At 45.4% G+C, this 21,812-nt stretch overlaps 1 protein-coding gene across 17 annotated transcripts in view; it reads left to right on the top strand.

Annotated features, from left to right (window-relative positions):
* The window catches only part of ABLIM3 (actin binding LIM protein family member 3), a 146,587-nt gene that overhangs the window by 101,546 nt on the left and 23,229 nt on the right, over nt 1-21,812 (top strand). For 12 of the 17 annotated variants that reach the window (XR_013983435.1, XR_013983436.1, XM_080997171.1 and 9 more), the window contains 6 exons: nt 8,896-8,983; nt 14,096-14,154; nt 16,454-16,525; nt 17,102-17,257; nt 19,917-19,946; nt 20,838-20,967. Coding sequence is in view for 15 of the 17 variants with exons in the window: in XM_080997171.1 (XP_080853297.1) it covers nt 8,896-8,983; nt 14,096-14,154; nt 16,454-16,525; nt 17,102-17,257; nt 19,917-19,946; nt 20,838-20,967 (535 nt within the window). In the remaining 2 variants the exon portion in view is untranslated. The remainder of the gene's footprint in view (nt 1-8,895; nt 8,984-14,095; nt 14,155-16,453; nt 16,526-17,101; nt 17,258-19,916; nt 19,947-20,837; nt 20,968-21,812) is intronic. The other 5 variants (XM_080997174.1, XM_080997176.1, XM_080997175.1 and 2 more) reach the window with 2 other exon arrangements.

The raw sequence follows: 21,812 nt of genomic DNA, 5'->3' as shown, positions 1-21,812 counted from the left end.
CAGCAAATTATATTAGAAACTTTCCTCATTTCTGGAAAAAGAATGTTTGTTGAATCAAAATGAAGTAGACAAATGAAGCCATTTCAGGCAAATGTCTCCATTTGCACCAACACATTTTAGGTAAGCACAGAACTCCCCAGCTTCTGATAAAGCGCCAGACCCATATCAGAAGAGCGCTGCTGAGTCAGACCAAAGACCTATCGAGCCCACCATCCTGTTTCCCATAGCAGCCAACCAGATGCCTTTGGGAAGCCCATAATCAGGCTATGAGTGCCATCGCCCACTCCTACTGTTATTCTCCAGCAACTGGTATTTAGAGTCATGCCGCCTCAGATCCCCGTCATGAGAAGCAGCCAAGGACAGGTTCATCCTCCCTGAATTTGCCTACCGCTTAAGTTGATAGCCATCACTATGCAATGAAGGAGCAAATTCCATTGTTTAACTATGTGCTGTGTGAAGAAGTCCTTTGTTTCATCTGTCTTGAATCTTCCAATGTTTAGCTTCACTGGATGATCGCAGGTTCTTATAGTATGAGGCTGGGAGATATCTTCTATCGACAGTCTCCCCACTATGCATAATTTTATTAACCTACTTTCTTGCCTTTTTGCTAAACTAAAAAGTCCCAGATCTTTCCTGATAGGGAAGTTGCTCCAGTCCCTTGGTCGTTTTTGGGTATGTGGCCTTTATCTGAACCTTTTCCACATCTACAATATCCTTTCTGACATGCAGCAGCTAGAACTGTGCACAGAATTCCAGATATGATCACATCACAGATCAGTATAAATGGTATTATGGTATCCTCTTGAAGTGCATAAATAAATTAGGCAAAAATAGCCAGGCGCTTTGTCCATCAAGTGCCCAATCTGTGCTCCCAGCCTGCAACAGAATACTCTCTTCTTGGGATTTCGATTCTATCACTCCTGATCACCTGCAAGTGCTCCTGAAGAATAGAAGGAGCTGTACCTCAGAGCTAGAGCATCTGCTTTGCATGCAGAAGGTCCTAAGTTTGAGCCCCAACATCTCCATGTAGGGCTAGGAGTATTCCCTGTCTGACATCCCTGCAGTGGTGTATTTAGAGGAGCACGGCTGGTTTGCCTGCACTGAGTGCCAAGCTGAGAGGGTGTCACAGCAGGCGCTGCAACAATGACAAACAATGGAGGGGGGGGGCACCGGATTTTGGTGTCGCACAGAGTGTTGTTGAAATGTTAAAGCCCCAAATCCTGAAGACCTGTCTCCGATCCCAGAGAGCTGCTGCCAGTCAAGTGCAGACAATACTGGGCTGGGTGGATCAGTGATCTGACTCACTGTAAGGCAGCTTCCTAGGTATGTATCTCCTCTCCCAAGTCCCAGGCATTTCAGCAATGCTGCTCGACTGTCTCTGTGGCTACAATAGCCATCAATTACCCTACCTGCCCTCCAGGTGACATGAGCTCATTTCTCAGATGCTCCTCTCCATCCATCTACCTGAGAGAATGCTCTGTCACCAGGTTCCACACCCTGCCTCTCTCTGTTGCTGTGGCAACAAATCCTGCACAGCTGTTAGCCATGCAGCAATGTGCTAGCAGGCAAAAGGAAATCATGGTGGATGAAGGCTGTGACTGCAAAGAGAAACTTGGGAGCCCAGGGCAAGCATTCCAGGACCCACAGGATTTGTGGAGTGAGATAATTAAAGTGTTGACACTCCAGGGTGTTGGAAGGGTCTAAGTGAATGGCAGAACAGAAGCGTTGTGTTAATGTAAACAGCAAGCCAGGTGGATTAAAACTGTGCTGGGTCTTCCTTTAACATGAATAAGTGAAGATTACTTTTAAAGTCCTTTTTTTAAAAAAAGAGAGAGAGAAAAAATGAATTCATTTCCCCTAAAGCATGCAGCCACTGGGTGGCATTCAACTAAGTTTTAAATTAATGGTCCTAATGCAGTCATTCATTGGAATGGGTCTGTTCTGAATAAAATTTAGTTGAATACCACCCACTGAATTTAAATGGAGTTCGGCTCATGCTTGGGCACAGATTCAGCTCCAGAATCTGTTTTCAGTGCCACATCTGAACCCTGAAATATGTGAAGAAATGGTAAAGAAAAATTTCTCAGAGCATGTGCAGAGTTTTCCCCTGAGCAACTGCAGCCTGTCACAATCAATTTAGGAACACGGAGGAAGGCAGATGGAAGGCTTGAATTTGGCACCTCTCTCCTCAGAAACTGAGCCCTGGCAGGGACTTAATGAGGCCTGCCAGTCCTGCCACAGACGATCCTTTTTGTAGACTTTGAAAGATCCATGGACACGCCACTTTTGCAAGGTTAGGTGCTTGTCAGTTTCATGTCAAGCTTTTGCCTCCCCACACCTGCACTGGCCATCTGCTTCCCAGACTTTAATAAAGGCCTGTCTCCAGAGTGAAATTGACATGGACCTGCCACACATCCAACCATCTGACTATTCAAAAGCCCACACTAAAAGGCTCCTAAGACCCAGAGCGTATGAAGCAACCCCTGAAGGCCAGGAGCTTAAGTATTAAGTCAGTTTGCCAGCTGCAATTCAGTCGTCCCTCTGTCCCATATGTCTGCCCCACACAGTCAAGCCAAGGCATGCAGAGCAGCCCTGGAAATGTGTTTTAATCTTACAGCCTGGCACAAAGGAGGGCAGTACTGTGAAGAGTGCCTTGATTCTAAGCATTTGGCCAGTTGATCTGCACTAGGCATGCAACCTCTTAAAGGTTGCTGCAGTTCAGTAGCAGAGATGACCTGATTGTAAGCTTCAGAATGCATAGAGCAGGTTGGAAAACTTCCAAAAGAGCAAGATGATTGGATTTGCTCTCCAGAGCTGAGTTCCTGAGACATGCTCAATGGCTAAGAGTCCCTTCACTTCAACTGCAAAAGGCAAATTCTTGTGTTTCCACTACTGACATGGAGGGGAACCAAATGTCTGAAAACACAGAACAAATGTGAGCTTCCCAGGCTGCTGCATCTCAATTTTTGGACACGTTTTCAGAAACGTCTCTCCTCTCTGCCTCCTATGCTGCTCTAAACAGACACAAACAGTGGACCTGACCTTCATATTTCCCAGAACATTTGAGACAAGCCTTATTCAGCACCTTCTTTTTACTCCTTGATTTCCTGACTTGCGTCTCTCTAGGGGGATCCCTGGAGCCTGGTCAAGGGGAATTCCTTGTCTAATCCTGACGATGGGATTGGCTGGAAGTAGGTCAGCTGGGCTCTGGGAAGAGTCTGCATGTGACCCTGGAGCACAATGCAAAGCGGAGAGGAGAGCCTGATGTGTTGCATAACGATGGCTGCAGAGCCATGGGGCAATGGAGAGGTCCTGTGGGCATGGCGCGGCCTCTTCTTCTGAGAAAAATTCAGAGCACAGTCCTTTGCCGTCTTTTCCAGTCATATCTTGGCATGCAAACTCAGCCTCTCGGGGGTTGTCTTGCTCGTGCTGAGCACCGGAGGTGGTGTCTCCTAGGAAGACTAAGCCTGCTAGCTGCAGCGATCACAAATCAGACAGGATGGTGGGGATGCCCAGGAGTTTGGTGCCCAGAGGGTAATAATGCCTAGGATCCTATTGCCCTCCAAGCGGTAGGCTCCCATCATCCTTCTTGACAAAGTGTGGCATAAGTGTGCCTTTAACTATCCTCAGCCATAATCAGCCATCATATGCTTACGCCTCTGGTTGTCCCATATGGCTCTAAGATGTGCAGCCAGCTATGGATGATTAATGAGTCTTAAAAGAACGACAGTGACACACACCCCTTTGAATTATAATAAGCAGTGTATTCATAGTAGGAAGCACTGGGCTCTCACAATGACTGTAATTTTAATCAGTATAAAATAAACAAGGTGGTTGTGATTTGGTCTGTCGGGAAACTGCACCTCTGCTAGAGGCTGAGATGGCTTAGGGACTTCCTTCACTTGTCGGTCAAACCAAGTCCAGAAAAGGCAGGTTGGATTTGGTGGCTAGAGTATCTAGTTCAGGGGTGGGGAACCTCTGACTCACCGTGCCTTCAAAACACCACGGGGAAAGCGTACTTAATGTTTTTGTACCCAGCAAGAGAAGTGCTTATAGTTCCAAGGCCAGTGTGTCTCTTAAAGTTCTCGACCAAATCAAAAAGGAAGAGTAGCCCCTTCTAGTTTCACTGTATGAATACAATCCAGCAAAAGGTAATAAAACACAATAAAGCAAAGTGCAAAATAAACAAAACTATAAAGTCAAGGCAGTTAAACATCACTAAAAGCAATAAAATCAAGCAACCAGCTAAAAGCAATTATGACATATTTTTCAAGTTGGCTGCTGGACCAAAGGAACTGTAGACTAAATGGAGAAGTAATATGGGATTGAATTTTGATGAGGACGACATCATGCAGACGCTGTGCGAAACTTGCATGAACGAGCAGCAATGTTTGGAAATGGCCACAGTTTTTTTAAAAAAGAAACAAACCAGTCCTATTCCTAGCAAAAACTCTCTGTCCTATTTTTATCTTGCTCTTTCATTAAGAGATTGAGGGATTCCCCCCAACACACATCCCTTGTAGTCCATACTTAATTGTGGAATTGGGCAGCACATGATTGTCCCAGCCCTAGACCTCCTACAGACCGGGAGAGACCATAGCATGCCAGACGGAAAGGTGAGGGGCTCTGTCTTCCCCCCAGTACCATTTGGCAGCATGAAGCAAGGGCCAGGTGGAAAGTGATGGATGCCAAGGGATGCTGCTGCACTAGTGGGATCAGCCCAAGGGCATTTCTTTTGCACTGGGAGCTTAGCGCTTGATCCTATATGAGCTGCCGCCTTAGTCCAGTGGCTCATAGGATTGGGTTGCAAATCCCACAGAACCTTTTACTTCTCCTCTGAGAGTGGGTCTCTGGGCTTAAGCGGCCAGCTTCCTTGACACAATTGCATTAGATGGCATCAATCTGTTATTTGATTTTATACCCATATCACTTTAGTGACAGGCAAATCCTGCAGTGACTCAGCCAACACGTTCTCGTAAATCTCCAGGATGCGTACATTAGCAGGGAGAGTGTCTCGCTGAAGGCACTGGAGAATTTCTGCAAAGGTGGAGCAGGGAGGGGAGGAAGACATTTGTTGCTTTTAGCTGTAAGCAACTGAGTGATTCATTCACTCCATTTGCATGATCATCATTGATTTCCATATTCCCGCCCTTTAAAACTAGGAAACATGTGAGGAGAAACATTGGATAATGCAGCAACATAACAGAGGGCTGAAGCACTGGTCTTGGTTGGCTTTTTAGCAGCTCATCCGGCTCCTTTTCTTCTTCTTTTCTGTGTGTTGAATGAGTCTTGCATCAGGATGAGGGAGGAATTTGATTCCATTCACATTCAACCTACCAAATCTGCACTTTCAGAAACAATGCACAAACTGAAACCCCGCCATCCTTTGTAATTTGCACTTCTTTGAATTTTACAATAAAGTTCTCTGGCCAAGTAATGTGTACAAGAATACACACTCTAGAATAAAGTGTGCATAAAAATACTTACTGAATGAAAATAATATACAAAATCGCATTGTGATAGGGAACAATGCTTTGTGGGGGAAAATAGTGATAACGATGGGGCAAATTGCATGTGTGTGTATGTTATGAGAAATTCACATGGAAAAAAAATAGAAATTCACATGAAAATGCTGGTGAATTTTCAGGAGCACTGTGTGTGTGTGTGTGTGTGCATGCATATGTGGCAAAATGATCTGGAAATGTCAAGGACTGAGTTTAAGATTAGAAAAATGAGAAACTGACAAAAACCAAAAATAATAGGTTCAACCTTTCCTAGCTTGCACTGAGGACAAATTGACTCCCAAAAGTGTTTGGTATAAAAATTACAGTATCTGCATTTTCTGTATAATGGAAAATGCAGAGTGGGGTTTCTGACATCCAAGTAAACTGGCTTTGGCTGCTGGCAGTGAGGGTCAGAGCAAGACTTACATTATTGATAAAAATGCTTATTTAAAAGCTGTCAGTTCATATGGTGAGTGAAGAGGAGAGGTGGGTGCAAAGTGGGTGAAGGAATTGCCTCTCTGTCTTCATTTGAAGGACATCCCAGGATTTAACTAAGTATTGTGGATGCTGCCCATGTGTCCAGATTATCTGGTGGCATCAGCCCTGTTCAGGCGGTTGCCTGAAAATGTGCAGGTTCAAACTGTGAACAGGGCAGGGTTGCGCATGTAAGCTCTGTCCCTCGCATCCATGAGTGCACTCAGAAACCCTGAGCACTAGGACATATCTCAAGAAATACAGGACTTGATGCAGATAACAACCCCAAGATGATGCTATGGGCTGGTGGGCTGGCTGGGCCAGCCTTTAATCATCACTGAACTCTAAGGCTGGTTTTGTGGCAGGGGCCCGGCAACTCCATAAAATAGGCAAGCAGTTGAACAATCACAGGAGAGCAATGGACTTTGTTTCATTTTTGTGCAACAATTATTCAGGCAGAAATGACAAGCCATGAAGTACATTAGGGCAAATGGGACACTGTCCCACCCACCGCAGTCTGCCCTCAGCCAGCCCCCACCCTGCCTGCCTTACTTACAACCAGGCCAGAGAGTGTCCCTTGCTGTCAACTTCTTCCTCCTCTGTCTCAGAGTTGCCCTTGTAGAACTCAGCAAGGTGGAAGAGAATGGGGGCAGAACAAAGACCAATTAGTTCTGCCTGCCAGTGGCTGTGATTGTACCTGCCAGTGGCTCCTGTGCCACCATCTGATGGCCTCTTGACCAGTCTATTGGTCCCAGTGGATACTACCCACCAGTGGTTGGCAAAACTGGTGCACCATTGCTTGATTGCTGTGCTGACAGCCTAACTGACAACTATGTGTTGTGAGACTCATGTGGCCCTTTCTTAGGAAAGCCATTACTGGTTTTAATGCTGGCTTTAGCTTTAAAAGTCCCTTCTCTAATTAAAAGCCTTCACTATCCTTCCACCTCCCCACACCCTTCAACAATCCCTCATCCTTCTTTCTATTATTATTATGTTGCTGGTGCTGGTGCTGCTGTAAAATGTCCCTTTGGGAGCAGTGCTTTGCACAGAATGGGGCTGATTGCACCAAGTTAAATCAGTGGCTGCATCTGAGCTCTGAAGCCCTGCAAGTGAGCCTATAATTGAAATCCTAGCAGACACTTTTGAATGGAAGCAAGCTACCAATTAAGCCTATTATCCTTGTTTTAAAGGGCAGGGAGAACAGCCTTCTTACATCACAAGTGGGCGAAATAGTAGGTTGCTATTTCTAATCCTGTTGAAGGCAACAGAAAAATAAAAGTTGCCCTCTCAAGAGAAATCAGGACTGAATACTCAAATAGCAAACATGGCTTCCGCTTGTGCTCATCCGGCATAGACTTGAACATTCAACTTCAGTGCAGCCATTGCTCAGTGCCAGATCTGTCCAGCATCGCCAGATGATGATGGTTCATTTAGTGACAGCTTGTAAAACAAGAATGTCACACTATTCCAGTGGTAGTTCACAGCTAGGATGACACCCTGGGCTTGGCTGTGCTGTGACTTGTCACCCTGCCCAACTCTAGCAAAGTCACTGGATTGACATAAGCTGAAAGTTGGTGGGAAAAGATGACCCTTTTATTCAGTGTGACAGATCTGAGCTTGTGGGCTTTCTTTGCCACAGAGCTATCACCAGGGTGGATCCTACAAGCTCTCTCCCTCTGTAATCTTCGAATGACCCCATAGATTAGGTCAAAGACTAATGCAGAATTCTGGGCTTGAAGAACCAACTTTGTGTTTCTGTGGCTAGCTGCCATTCTGATGTCCAGTTTTATACCCAACAGCCACTCCATTTGCTAGGTGTAAAAGGCAGCATCTAGTGCTAAGCAATGGTGGACTTCAGTAGCAACTCAGGGCTTGTCCACACTTCCACTTCTCCTGCGTCCAGAAACCAGGAGTCCTAGTAGTTTTCCACTTGTCCTGTGCTTTCTATGCATAAGTTCGGGTGGTTTTGCCTTTGCCCCACCACTTTTCCCTGGAAAACACACTCTTTAATGCTAAATCAGAGCAAACATCAATCTGGAGAATACCCAGTTGACATTTGCTCTGATTCAGTGGTAAACAGTGGATTTTCCCAAGGGGAAGCAGAAGTGTGGATGAGCCCTGGAACTCTGGCACTGGAATAAAAAAGAAACACCCTGCACTGTGTTTCTCGCAGTGGGCAATGAGATGACTAGCCCACCCCACTGTTGTTCCCCAATGACTGGTATTCAGAAGCATCAGAGCCATCATAACTAGTGGCCATTGACAGCTATTATTGCCATGAAATTTCAGGCATGGGGAAGGGGCAGTCTGAATTGGGACCACAGTGGGGGGCAAAGGGTTAAAGAGCCCCCACAGCCACCAGCACCGCACACCACAGTCCTGATCTGAACTGGAGCTGGTCAGTGCTGGCTATTTCTGCAAGAAATAATATGTGCTCAAGGACTAGCCATTGTGTTTAACATAACATGGAATTGACCCTTAGTTTCAAGTGCTGGTTTTGAGTTTTCTAAACTGCCTGGGTATTTCAGATTATGATTCCCACCTAGAGATCAAGTTATTTTAGAGCATCACTCCTCTGGGACTCTTCCTTGATTGTTGTCTCCTAGGAGTAGATCCTTTTTGGTTGTGGCTCCTTATTTAACCTTGGGACTCTCTTCATTGATCTAGCCACAGGGCTCCTTCCTTGATAGCTCTAAGGAACCAATTTAAAACTTTTTTTTTGGTTCCACCAAACTTCAGAATTGTTTTAGTGATTATATTTTATGTTGTTGGTGATGGCTGCTTTATTCTTTCTGTAAACCACAGCCAAGATTAAGAGATATAATAAACTAATAAAATAATTCTTACAGGAGTGCTGTCGAAACGTAACTAGACCTGATTGCCTGATGATCTTCTTTTCTCTCATTCATTTGTTTAGGCAGGAGGGAAGCATTATCACCCCACTTGTGCCAGATGTGTGCGTTGTCACCAGATGTTCACAGAAGGGGAAGAGATGTACCTCACAGGTAGGAACACCAGCTTCTGGGGCGAAAGGTCTCACTCTGAAGTGGACTGTCTACTTCTCTCTCAGCCTCATACACAACCTTGGTATTCAAAACTTGGAGCTTCTAAAATTCCTTATGGGTGTGGTGAATGTTGCTTGAATGTTGGGCACTCCACATTTTCTTAGAGATGAATTTATTAATCTTCACGATGCATTGCGAGAAGCAGAGATTTCATGTTAATCAATCCTGTTTCACGGAGACCCATGTTGAGAGGCCACATGACGAAGCCCTGAGGCCAACCTATTTGCATTTCTTGTTTGCAACAAGTTCAGATCACTTGAGAAGTTGTGGTGGTACGTGCCCTTGCAAGTGGAAGAGCTAAATAATTACTGGGTCTCAATGTGAGCTTAGGGTGTCTTTCCCCTTATGGGTCTATTTTCAGCTTTGGTGGGGGGAGTGTTTGTCCCTTAGACAACCTTTAGGTGCTCGTCACCCTGAGTCACTAATTACCCTGTGTCTGTGTTAATTGCAGGGTTGGCTACTTCCCACCCTCGCACTGCTGGAGTAGTTGGCTTAGGGAGGGGCTGTTGTCTATGTTGGGTGGCAATTGATGGTTGCTTCATTGTGGGGGAGCAGAAGTGCCATTAGTGTCACATTGGCCCATCAACCACTATGATGGGGGAGTGGAGAAAGAGCAACTCCTCCATGCATTGCACCTGGCCATCATTGCCTGATCCTCCAGCCCATGAGAGGATCCTGTTGCTATGGTGACCACGGCCCTCAAAAACGTTGTGCCAAGAGGCGGGAACATATACAGATACAGTGTAGGTGGGTGGGATTCTGCCTGTGGAAAATAATTATTCATTCTGTGGCTGGGAGGGGATGAGTTGAATGGCCATGAGAAGATCGGGATTGGCTTTCACACTCTTTTATTCCAGTTCTATCTGAGCGTATCTCCCACGCATGGGGCTAAATCAGCCAAGATTTCATTCCCAACTTCATTTCTGTCCCTGAATTCCTCCTCTTCTACCTCCTTTCCCCACACCTTCTTCTTAAGCAGGGTTCTCTACTTACATTATTTCCGTCACTTCAGGGAAAGGGCTGTACCTCCGTGGTAGAGCAGCTGTTTTCAATGCAGAAGGTCACAAGTTTGATCCCTGCCAAGTCCAGGTAGAGCTGGGAAAGACTCCCTGCCTGAAATCCCAGACAGCGTAGATGGTCCTAGGCTGGATGGACCAATGGTCTGACTCAGTATAAAGCATCTTCCTATGTTTCCTATCAGCAACTTTATGCGCACCTCTGTCTTAGGATACATTTCCACTATAATAGAGGAAGGATGATAAATGTCTACTTATCACATTAAATGGCTGTTCAGAGCAAGTCTGATTTCTAGAAACATGTCTTGGGAAGTAGAAGGTGTTCTCTTTCCCATGTTGTAAGCTGAAGAGTTGGGCAAGTTAATTGCTAGAGACTGCCTTAATTAGCCTGGCAGAGCTGACAAGGAACTTCCCATTGTTATGAAGATTGCCTGGTTGTTCTTAGAAATATCTAGAAAAAAAGATATTTCTCCTTTATTCCACTTTATCTAAGGATGCTATAATCTACAGTTACTTCCAAAGGTGACTTGTTTATTGAGCATTCATCCTATTGATGTGCACAAAAGTTTATATGATGGCTGTATATTGATCATTCTGATTTGTCTGCAGAGGTGTTAGATGCAGTGGTGTTTGGTGAATTTTTTTGTAGGGGAAAAGTTAGGGCCAGAGGCACCAGCTTATGAGGATGATAGGGTGGGATGCCAACGTCACATGTGTGATGCCCCAATGTCCCAATGCCATGTGTGTGAGTGTCATGCCTCCCTCCCTAAGCTGGGCAGAAGCTTCCTGGGCTTTGGGAAGGAGGCACCAGGCGTTAATACTTCAATACTCTAATTTACCAGGAACATTTCGGGGACCAACCTGGTCCCCCTAGTCCACTGACCACACACCACTGGTTAAATGACCAGTTGTTATCCTACACTTTCCAGTGTGGTTCTCTGTTATTTCCCTTACTGCAAAAAGGCTGGTTTTGCGTGAGAAGAGGGTTTGTTGGGCTCCAAATCCACTTAACTGTGTGACCTGAATTTACCAGCATGCATTTGAATCCCACCTACAAAATTGCAACAGTCTGGAAGCTCCTGAGGTGCCTGTATGTGAAGAGAAACTGTGTTTTGAGCAAGAGAGAGAGAGAGAGAGAGAAATGGAGATGGAGAGAGAGAGAGGGCTGACTTTGGGTTCTATGAGCACCTTAGGCTCCTGGCTTCATTTCTGCAGATCTGATGTGGAAGTAGTAGACTTTGGCTGTCCTTTGGAGTGTTGGAGCTAAATCTCCACCTGTGACCAACCTGTATATTTGTAAATAAATACAATTATTGCAAAACTCTAAGAAGCCTCCAGGAATTTCCTTCCAAAGGAAACGAAACCCAGGTAAGTACTGCACCCTTGAAGCTTCTCATTGCTTGAGAAGTGGAAAGAGTGTCGCAATATGTTTCTAAACATCCTGAAACCTATGTGTGCATTTGCAGCTTCACAAAAATAATGTCGCAACAGGTAGGGGGGGAATGGGGTGGGGGCAAGTTAATGTTTTCTTTGGGAAAAGCTAGTAAATTGCAGTTTGCCCACTGGACAAACCAGTACCTCTGATGTAGCCAAACCCTGCAGTCTTCCTTGCACCTGTACCTGATTACATGCTGATCTCTGGTCTTCCTGGATTGCAGACCAGGATGATGACCAAACCAGTTTGATGATTTGGTCTGCATGCAACTCTTGGAAAGGTATTGACGTAATTTCCCCCATCACCCATAGGAGCTTCTAAGGCTGCTACAAGAACAAGGTCTACTGCTTTGACTTCTCCTATTCCCTTACTCAATAGTAGTTGTGCAGCAAAAGAAAAAGGGGAAAACTGGGGTGAGGAGGGTGTTAATCTTTTCAAGTCCTGAACACAAATTTTATCAAGCTAGTAAAACAGGTGCTCACTTTCCTGCTGGACTCCATTATGATGGTAGTATCTTGCTGTCTGCAAGGACAACCCATTCCGATTTCGCTTTGAGCCTATGGCAGTGTTATACATTTTCCAGGTATCCGTCTGGCAGGTTGGATGATGGACAATGTCTATGAATTGCCAGGTAGATAGCATGCAAGAATAACAACAACAGCTGTAATCTTATCCTGACCTTTACCAGCAGCCAGGACTAGTCAGCTTTGAGACCTAGGTCAATAGTAAAATGTCCATGGGAGGATGATACAGCCACAGATTTGAAACATGCGGAATCATATTACAGTATAAGTGTTGTGTCTCTTCCTAGCATCCTCCTTTTCAGCACCAGCTGATAGTTTGTTCCTTTGACCACACCATTAAGGTGAAAGGATCTTAGGAAAGTCAATAAAAATCAATGGCATGCAGCGTCACTTCTAAGTCTGAAAGCATGTCTCTTTCCTCCCTGCTATAGGGAACCTGAATTTCACTCTAAAATGGCCACCCATATCCAATTGAGGATTGATGTTATGTATTTAATATATTGATGTACTTCTGCCCAAGGACCCAAGGTGGTTTTATTGAATTGTCTTGCATTGTATTTTCTGGACTGCCTTATTCAGAACTAGCCCTAGATTCTTAGGGAACCCTGAAGAATATCTCCTCGGTTTGACGTATTTGATCCACTGCTTTCTCTCTTAGCATTGCTTTAGTGCTGTATGTTGCTGCAGCCTTCAGCTACAACCTGACACAGACAATGGTGCCAGTTATGTTGCTAGGTGAGGAGTAGAAGCCAGGGCAAGGATTCTCCCCTCAAGTGGAGATTGCCAGCTAGACAGGGAAGGCCTTGCCTTCTGGGTTCAGTAATAGTTCAGACTGCTGTATTCTTCTGAGACTGCTGGGCCTTCCCCCTCTCTGTCAACTACTTGCCTTGACCAACTCTGTTCCCACTCCAGAGCACTACTTACAGGGGTGGAATTGCGCAGAACCTTGCTGATCTGCATTTCCTTCTGTACTGGCATCCAGGACCAATACCCAGTTTGTTAACCAAGTTTCCAACCCTTTGTCTTACAAATAGCCATCATACAGTAGGAGGAACTATTTGTCTTCCCTTAATGCGGATATAGGGACCCGGGTGGCGCTGTGGGTAAAAGCCTCAGCGCCTAGGACTTGCCGATCAAAAGGTCGGCAGTTTGAATCCCCGCGGCGGGGTGCGCTCCCGTTGCTCGGTCCCAGTGCCTGCCAACCTAGCAGTTCGAAAGCACCCCCGGGTGCAAGTAGATAAATAGGGACCGCTTACTAGCGGGAAGGTAAACGGTGTTCCGTGTGCTGCGCTGGCTCACCAGATGCAGCTTCATCACGCTGGCCACGTGACCCAGAAGTGTCTGCGGACAGCGCTGGCTCCCGGCCTCTAGAGTGAGATGAGCGCACAACCCTAGAGTCTGTCAAGACTGGCCCGTACGGGCAGGGGTACCTTTACCTTTACCTTTAATGCGGATATAACATTTTTGTGCTCTTGTTTGACTTAGTCAAACTTTTTGCTCTTGGGGCATTTTATTGCAGTTGCATCTGCCCTCTGCTTATTGCAACCTGGTGTGGGGATTGCACAAATTGCAGGATTGGGATTGGATGGTCCGGCCTTATGGCACAGTGTTAGACCAGATGGCCTCTTGGTTGCTTTCAATGTTACAAAGTTGGAACATGCCACACATGTAATCACAGAAATGGACATGACCCTTGCTAGTAGAAATCTCCTGTCAATTCACACAATGAGTAGAATGACTTTGCTACCATCCTCTTAGTTCCAAGCAAAAACTATCAAAGTTCTAATCAGTGTTGAAAGAAGGGTGATACAAATGCTGGATGTGCCAATAAGCTTGCCACTGAAAATGTTCAAGTCCAAGTGGAATTTTTGGTACAAAGAGATTTAGGACCTCAGTAATAGGAACCAGATGGGTGAAATGAACAGACCACCTTGCAGCAGGAGGGAACAGTAATAGGGTCAGGAGCAAGGAGCAATGAAGCTTTCAGGAGTATTGTTTTGATGAGCCTGGGTAATGTTATGTAAATCAGAATCACAGCTGGACAGCACTGCAGTCCTCACCTTCTGCTCTGTTCCAGGTTCAGAAGTGTGGCATCCTATCTGCAAACAAGCAGCACGAGCAGAAAAAAAGTTAAAGGTAAGATGGAGCTGGGAATGGACGGGAAGGAGAATTTTGGCAACGGCTGGCTGGGGGCGTTCCTCAAGTGGAAATATATTATTAGAGGCTGGAAGATAGCCAGTTAATTTATTTACTTGCTTTGAAAGTCATAGCCCTTCTACAAAGCAATTGCAGAAGGAGAGGAAGCCTTAAATTTAGCATCCAAAGGCTTTGATTTTACAGGGATATATACACTTGAACTAAGATTACAGGCTTTGAAGCTTTGAAGCTTTAACCAAGGAGTACAGACTGACTGTGAACTTATTTCTTGTTTCTCCTATCTTCATAGTCTCGAACCAGTTTATATTGTACACAGCTGTTACACTGTCTACATCTGCACCAGCATTTGTTATAATCATGTACACACACAAAAAAGTATCCAAATGCTTAAGGATCCAAATGGGAATATGCTGACCCTGGCTCTTTGGTACATGTCAGCTGCATGTTTGAAGATGCACAGCTGTGAACACCAGCATAATAGCTGGTGCATCCTTGGCAAACACAGTCTCTGCATGCACTGTGAAATGGCTCTCAGCATCCTCTTTATGCAATTGCCACCTTTCTTGTTTTGGCTATAATGCAAATGCAACTCTTGGGCATAGATTCCTGCCCAGGCTTCTCTCCCAAAGAGGCTGCTACCTGCTTCTTAGTTAATTTTGTTTGTTTGTTTAACAACATTTACATATTGCTTGATTGCGAAATAAAAAACTTCTAAGTTGTTTACGAAAACATAAAACATTAAAACTATCACTAAAAAGCAGGTTTAAATGGTTATTTTAAAATAGTCAAAAGGTTATTAAAATCAACAGTAGGTAAAACACGGGGTGAGTATTTCTGCTATTGTACTCAGGTGTTATTAGCAAACATTCCCTGGGCATCTATTAGGCCTCTGTGAAAACATGATGCTAGCCTAGATGGGTCTTTGGTATGATCCAGTAATTCTGCCTTAGATTTGAATTCCCATGTTTTAAATATTTATTTTAAATTTCCATGCTCTAAATCAAAACAGAGCTAAACTCTTATTCCAGGAACTGAATCACCACTTGAGTGGGTTGGCCTCAGAACTTTGCATTTTGTCAAGAAAATAAATCTAAGACATACACTCAGCAAGATTAATAATAATAATAATAATAATAATAATAATAATAATAATACCCTGCCAATCTGGCTGAGTTTCCCCAGCCAATCGGGGTGGGCTTACAGCACATATAAAAAATTGTAAAACATCAGACATTAACAATTTTCTGATACAGGGCTGCCTTCAGATGTCTTCTGAAAGTCAGATAGTTGTTTATTTCCTTGACATCTGATGGGAGGGTATTCCACAGGGCAGGTGCCATTACTGAGAAGGCCCTCTGTCTGGTTCCCTGCAAAACCTCACTTCTCACAGTGAGGGAACTGCCAGAAGACCCTCAAAGCTGGACCTCAGTGTCAGGGCTGAACCATGGGGGTAGAGACGCTCCTTCGGGTATACTGGGCCGAGGCAGTTTGTATTCTGGAAATGGTGGTCAGAATAGGACAGGACTCCAGATGAGATGCCCCATCGTTGCATTCCTAGACACCAAAGATTGTAAGCGATACTGCAAGAGACGCGAGGACTTGTCTCTTGATTTCACATTGTTTCATCATCACCCCTAAAATATTTCTCCAAAGTGACTTTGGAGGGGAAGAGCAGCCATTCATTCTGGTAAATTAGCTTGGGTTGGTGCATGAATTGGCCAAACTGCTACACGGCTTGCAGGGATCAGGTGACATGATTCAGTGCACAGTGCAGCAACGAAAACCTTGTGCAACATGCCTTTAGAGTCTCAAGCATAACTACACATTATGGAAGGCAGAGTGTCCCTCCCAGCACCCTGCGTCTCTCATGTACTACTAAAGAAAACATAATCATAGACAACATCTTCTTCCCTCCTGCAAACTGCAGTCAAAGTGCAGCAAAATTACAGAAATTATGGCTTTTAAAGCAGAAGGAATATAGGCAGGTAAAATACCAATTTGCCTTTACTAAAGATGCACAACTCACTCAGGTTAGGGGTGGTTGAACTGTGTCCTTCAGTGTTGCTGATTAGCAAGAGACAAGGAAGGTTTAATTCAGCCTTCTCCAACATGAGGTCTTCCAGATGTTGTTGGACTCCAACTTCCATCATCCCCTGTCAGCATGGCCACTGGTCAGGGATGATGGGAGCTGTAGCCCAACAACATCTTGAGGGGACCAGGTTTTGGAAGGAAGGCTGGCGTCATTTGCAACTCATTCTGTCCTTTTCTGTCTACACAGCACAGAAGAACTTCAGAAACATCCATCTCCCCACCTGGCTCAAGCATTGGTTCCCCCAACAGAGTCATCTGTGTAAGTACAATTCTGTGGCTGAAGCAGGCCATGTAGTGGCTGGAGGACTGGGCATTGCAGCTCCTACGGGTGAAGCTTGGGAAGACATGCCCTTACGCGATCCCAGGAAGGTTGAAAAGAAGTGATCATCCAATGCACCCATGTAGCCATTGAGAAATGGATTCTTATGGACTGGGAACAAAGGCAAACATTTGGCAGTTTCAGCCCAAGATGTCTACACCAAGTCCTTGAATGCCTTACTGCCAAAGGGCCCTGATGCTGATATGGCTTCTTTGAGCATCATCTGACTCAAAGGGTTCAGATGCATTTAGCCAAGGCAATTCATGATTTCAATCCTGGCCCGCATTCTCCTTTCCCACTGTTGCCTCATCTACCTAGGATAACCCCTGTCACCTCCTCCAAGGTTCAATCCTTCCCATTTCTCACCTCTGGTAACAATCTGGCTCCATTTGTTCTGATGATGCCTTCAACCTGTTTATTCCAACTTGCCCCTTCTTACCCCTGCACCCCCAGTTCCCCTTTCTTTACCTTTCTCTCTGTGTTTGCGTCTCTGTCTCTGTCTCTCCCTTTCCTTAGGCTAAAGTGGATAATGAGATCCTTAATTACAAAGACCTGGCCGCTCTTCCCAAGATTAAAGCCATCTACGAGGTGCAGCGCCCTGACCTCATTTCCTATGAGCCCTATCACAGATACACATCGGACGAGACGCTGGAGAGATATAGCTATGGGGAGGTACAGCTTCTCAGCCATTTCACCTGGGATGTAGGGAGCCAGCAAGGTCTGCGGTAGAAAGACTTCTCTATAAACTATAGCTGTGGATCAGGAATGGAGAACCTCCAGATGTTGTTGGAATACAAGTCCCATCATCCATGCTGGCTGGGGCTGCTGGGACTCGTAGCCCTCTAGATGCTGGACTTCCATGTTCCCCAACCGTGCTGTAACCCTATTCATTTTGATTGAGTTGTTTGAGAGTCACGATACATTTCTCTTACACTTACCGAAAGCAAAATCCAAATTTGTTATTGCTAAGTAGCAACCTTCTCAATAGACAGAAAATGTCCACGTAAGGCCTGTTCTGAGTATACTGGTTCCATCCCTTGCTACAGGGATATAGATGGGAAAAGCATAACACCTTCCAGTTAGGGGGGTGGTGGTCAACTAAGTTTTTCTCAGAGTAGACCTACTGAAATTAATGGCCCTAACTTAGTTATATTAATTAATTTTAGTGAGTCTCCGCTGAGTAAAACTTAGTTGATTACCACCCATAGTCTGTGTGGTCTACTCAGGGGTAAGTGATGGAGATCCAGTTACTTAAATGTAGTATGAGAAGTACAGAGTTATTTGAAGAACAATTCCTAAGGCTTATCCCTCAGTGTCAAACACATCCAAGGAGCTCCCTTCAGCTCTGTCTTCATATGTCCAAACCTCACTGAAGATTGGAAAAGCATGGGGATCACAATAGCCTTGAAGCAGAAAATGAGGCAAACGAGCCAGGGCTTTCTTTTTAGATGTGCAGAAGGATGGGGGGTGCTCACTGATTCACTATAGATTTCTTGATTCTCCAAATTTTGTGATACAATTCCTAGTTAAAAAAGAAAAAGAAAGTGCCGTAATGCAGGCATAAATGCATATTTTATAGTAAAATGTGAACAAAATTGTGCATTTTAGAATAAGATAAATACAAAAATGAGGAAGAATAAAATGCGCAATTTTATGGAAAACATGTGTAAAAGAGAATTCTAGGTACTATAGTTTGTACCACACACAGGGCTTGTCCACACTTTGCTTGTCCCATGCCTAGAAACCATGGATCCAAGAGGTTTTCTGAGTGTCCCATTCTTCCTAGGCACAGGTCCAGGTGATTTTTTGTTTGCCCCACTGCTTTCCCCAGGAAAACCTGCTCTTTATTTCTGAATCGGAGCAAATGTCAATCTGTGCAAAACTCGATATTTGCTCTGATTCAATGGTAAAGAGCAGATTTTTGCAGGGAGAAAGCAGCTGGACAAGCAGATGCATGGATGAGCCCACAGTTTTCTCCAGCAATCCTCAACAAACTCCAGCACCCAGAATACTTTGAGGAGGGAAATGTGCTTTAAAGGTATAGCGTGCACATTCTCCCCTTGTTCATGGAAGCCTCACTTTGCAGGGCTCAGAGATGGCGTGCCTGCAGTTGCAGATTTCCTGACATGTGGTGCCTCTTGTTTGCACTGAACTGTGCTCTTCTTGATCCTCTGTTGAGTGCACTGCAGCCAGGCCAGGTCGGGAGCGTTGATTCGTTTGCTGCAGTTGGAAAGCCTGAGGTATGGCTTTCCAAAAAGGAATGGTACCTCATATTTCCACTCTTGCTTTCACAAGCATTCCTCTTGTGAATACAGTGGTACCTCAGGTTAAGAACTTAATTCATTCTGGAGTTCCGTTCTTAACCTGAAACTGTTCTTAGCCTGAGGTACCACTTTAGCTAATGGGGCCTCCCGCCATGCAATTTCTGTTCTCATTCTGAAGCAAAGTTCTCAACCCGAGGTACTAGTTCTGGGTTAGCGGAGTCTGTAACCTGAAGCATCTGTAACCTGAAGCGTCTGTAACCCGAGGTACCACTGTATGTGCTAAAAGCACTGTATTTTGTGGAGGAGAAGCAGCAGTTCAAGATGAACCTGCAGGGTGGGTCCAAACCACTGCAGACATTCATTTTCCCTGAGAAAGAAGAAAGAAAGGAATGAAAGTGGAGTGGAATTGCTAAAGGACTGCATCTTTATCATGTTTGAATGAGCAAGCATAAGTCTGATACATGGAATTTGTGGTGCTCATGCTGGCCCACCAGATTCATGTCATACTGATGGCATCTGCCATGCTAGACTCATCCTTTATGATATGCGCTGATCCCCTACAGTAGTGAAAGCAGGATGCTAGGGAGCTTAATATAATATCCGTAGTCTTGGGTGTGCCATCTTACGTTCTATTGTATATTAAACCCATATTTGTTCACATATAGAGCTTTAAAAAAGACTGCTAAATGTGGTGGCAATAAGGGAAAAGGCTGGAGCTTAGGGTGGGCTGTTCACTGAAAGATGGGGAACTCCAGTGAGGACTCCTGAGCATCCATATATTTGAGGGGAAGAGAAGTATTGGACTCTGCTGCATGCGCGCGCACACACACACACACGTTTGCTCCTCCTTTGTGTTAACTTTGGAGTCTCCCTCCCAGGTTTTCTCAATCCCCTGACAGCTCTAATAAGGTTGTAGGTCTTGCTAAGTGGACAGTAACTTGCGGGAAGATGAACTGTGCTGTGGCCTTGAGCAGTCATGTCAGCTTGTAATCATTTTCCCCCCACTCTCTTTCTTTCCTCGCTCTTCACTCCCTCGTGGCTTGTCTCTGGTCTCCTGTCACTTCTAGTCTCTTGGAACACTCTCTCCGTATTCTCAGGTAATCATACGGCACACAAGACTAATATGAGGGCCCGTGTGGCATTGAGCTGAGGAACTGTCGGCTGACAGCTGGACCATGAAAGCCCCTTGGCTGGGTACTGAAGGGTCGAACTGCATTGCTACTAAGCCTTGTGGTTAGACACTGGAAGGTGACCGTCCCCCATGACAATGTTAAATTAGGAATGCTCAGGGTAAAGCAAACTGTCTTTGTAATGTCTCTCTCTCTCTCTCTCTCTCTCTCTCTCTCACTCACACACACACACACACACATACACACATACACACACACACTGCCCTTGACTGGAAAGAGAACAGTCTGCCCTGAACAAAATTAAATCAAAAGTAGAGGGCTAGGATTTGCGCCATGGGCAGTGATGTGGGACAGAAACTTTTCCTAATGCTTTGTTTTTCTATGGAAAATGTCCGTAGGTTCATGTAATAACAGTGAAGGGGTGACAACTGCAAATATCAGGAAAGTTTCAAAGTTTTTAAGTACAAGTAAAATAAACATGTTCAAATAGATCACTCTCTAGGGCAGTAATGGCCAAACTTGGCCCTCCAGCTGTTTTGGGACTACAACTCCCATCATCCCTAGCTAACTGGGCCAGTGGTCAGGGATTATGGGAATTGTAGTCCCAAAACAGCTAGAGGGCCAAGTTTGGCCATCACTGCTCTAGGGCATCAGAATTCCGCCCCGCCCCCCCCCCCCCACGCAAACTGGAAATATTCTGAGGCAAATTACCCTGTGTATTTGCATAGGAAAACATTTCTGGAATATCTTCCAATTCCATATTTTCCAGAAAACCCACATCACTGGCCAGGTGTCTCATGCGCTTGCACCTCCCTAAGGGCTGAGTCTTTTGCCATCACTGCTCTTTCCCTTTCCCAGGATATATATGAAAGCATGGACATCCGACAGAGGCGAGCCTCCAGCCCCGGCTACATCGACTCCCCCACCTACAGCCGTCAAGGCATGTCCCCCACCATCCCACGCTCACCGCACCATTATTATCGCTCAGGTAAGCCGAGTACACATGTGAAGCAGAAACCAGCGCTGTGGCATCATCAGGACATATGCGCCTCTCTCCAAGGCACATTCAGGGCCGGAACATCTTCCCATTCCCAGAAGAGCTTGCACTGCGAAGCCTCACGTCTCAGTGGTGGTGGGGAGAAGGGCAAAGAGGACACACACCCTTGGCCAGTTTCCTCTGTTACGGAGGAACGTTGCTGGACACCTGGCCAACTTTGCTACTGTCTGTCCTCAGGGTAGAAATGGGTTGATTACTGGGACTTCACACCCCACTGGTGCATATGCCGCTCTCCCTTTTCTGTTGCCACTTCAAAACTTCAAGGTCCTGCGCTAGTGGTGAAACGGAAAGGAGCGGATGATGTGGGAAGCAACGGATGCGCCGGGATTCATAGGCACATGGACAGAGGTGCTAAGAAGTTCTTCAGCATGGACACAACTGGCACTGGGTTTTGACATGTTGCACTTAGGAAAAAGAGCAGAGCAGAGAAGGAAAAAAAACGCAGAGAAAAGCATGTCTAGCAGAACTGGCTTATTCTGGGTCTCCTGTAGCATATTCCCCCACCCACCCACCAGAACCTCAGCCTCTGCCAAAATGAATTAAGTTGTACAACTGTCACTGAGCCTGCACCTCTGGCACCAGCTAGCGCTGCCGGGTAAATCCTGGCATGGAATTTTGGGTACTACTGGAATAGCTTTAGAACTGCCACTGATGACATGCACCTGTGGGATTTTCCTCTGGCTCCTCTTCATCGGTGGACCCAGCACCCCTCCCCTCACCGTGGTGTGTAGAAGTCTTCATGACCACCACCCCACCCCACCCTTTCATCATTCATG

The sequence above is a fragment of the Podarcis pityusensis genome (genome assembly GCF_964106645.2).
Source record: "Podarcis pityusensis genome assembly, chromosome: 2".
Lineage (NCBI taxonomy): Eukaryota > Metazoa > Chordata > Lepidosauria > Squamata > Lacertidae > Podarcis > Podarcis pityusensis.
This window is presented reverse-complemented; position numbering and strand designations above follow the sequence as displayed.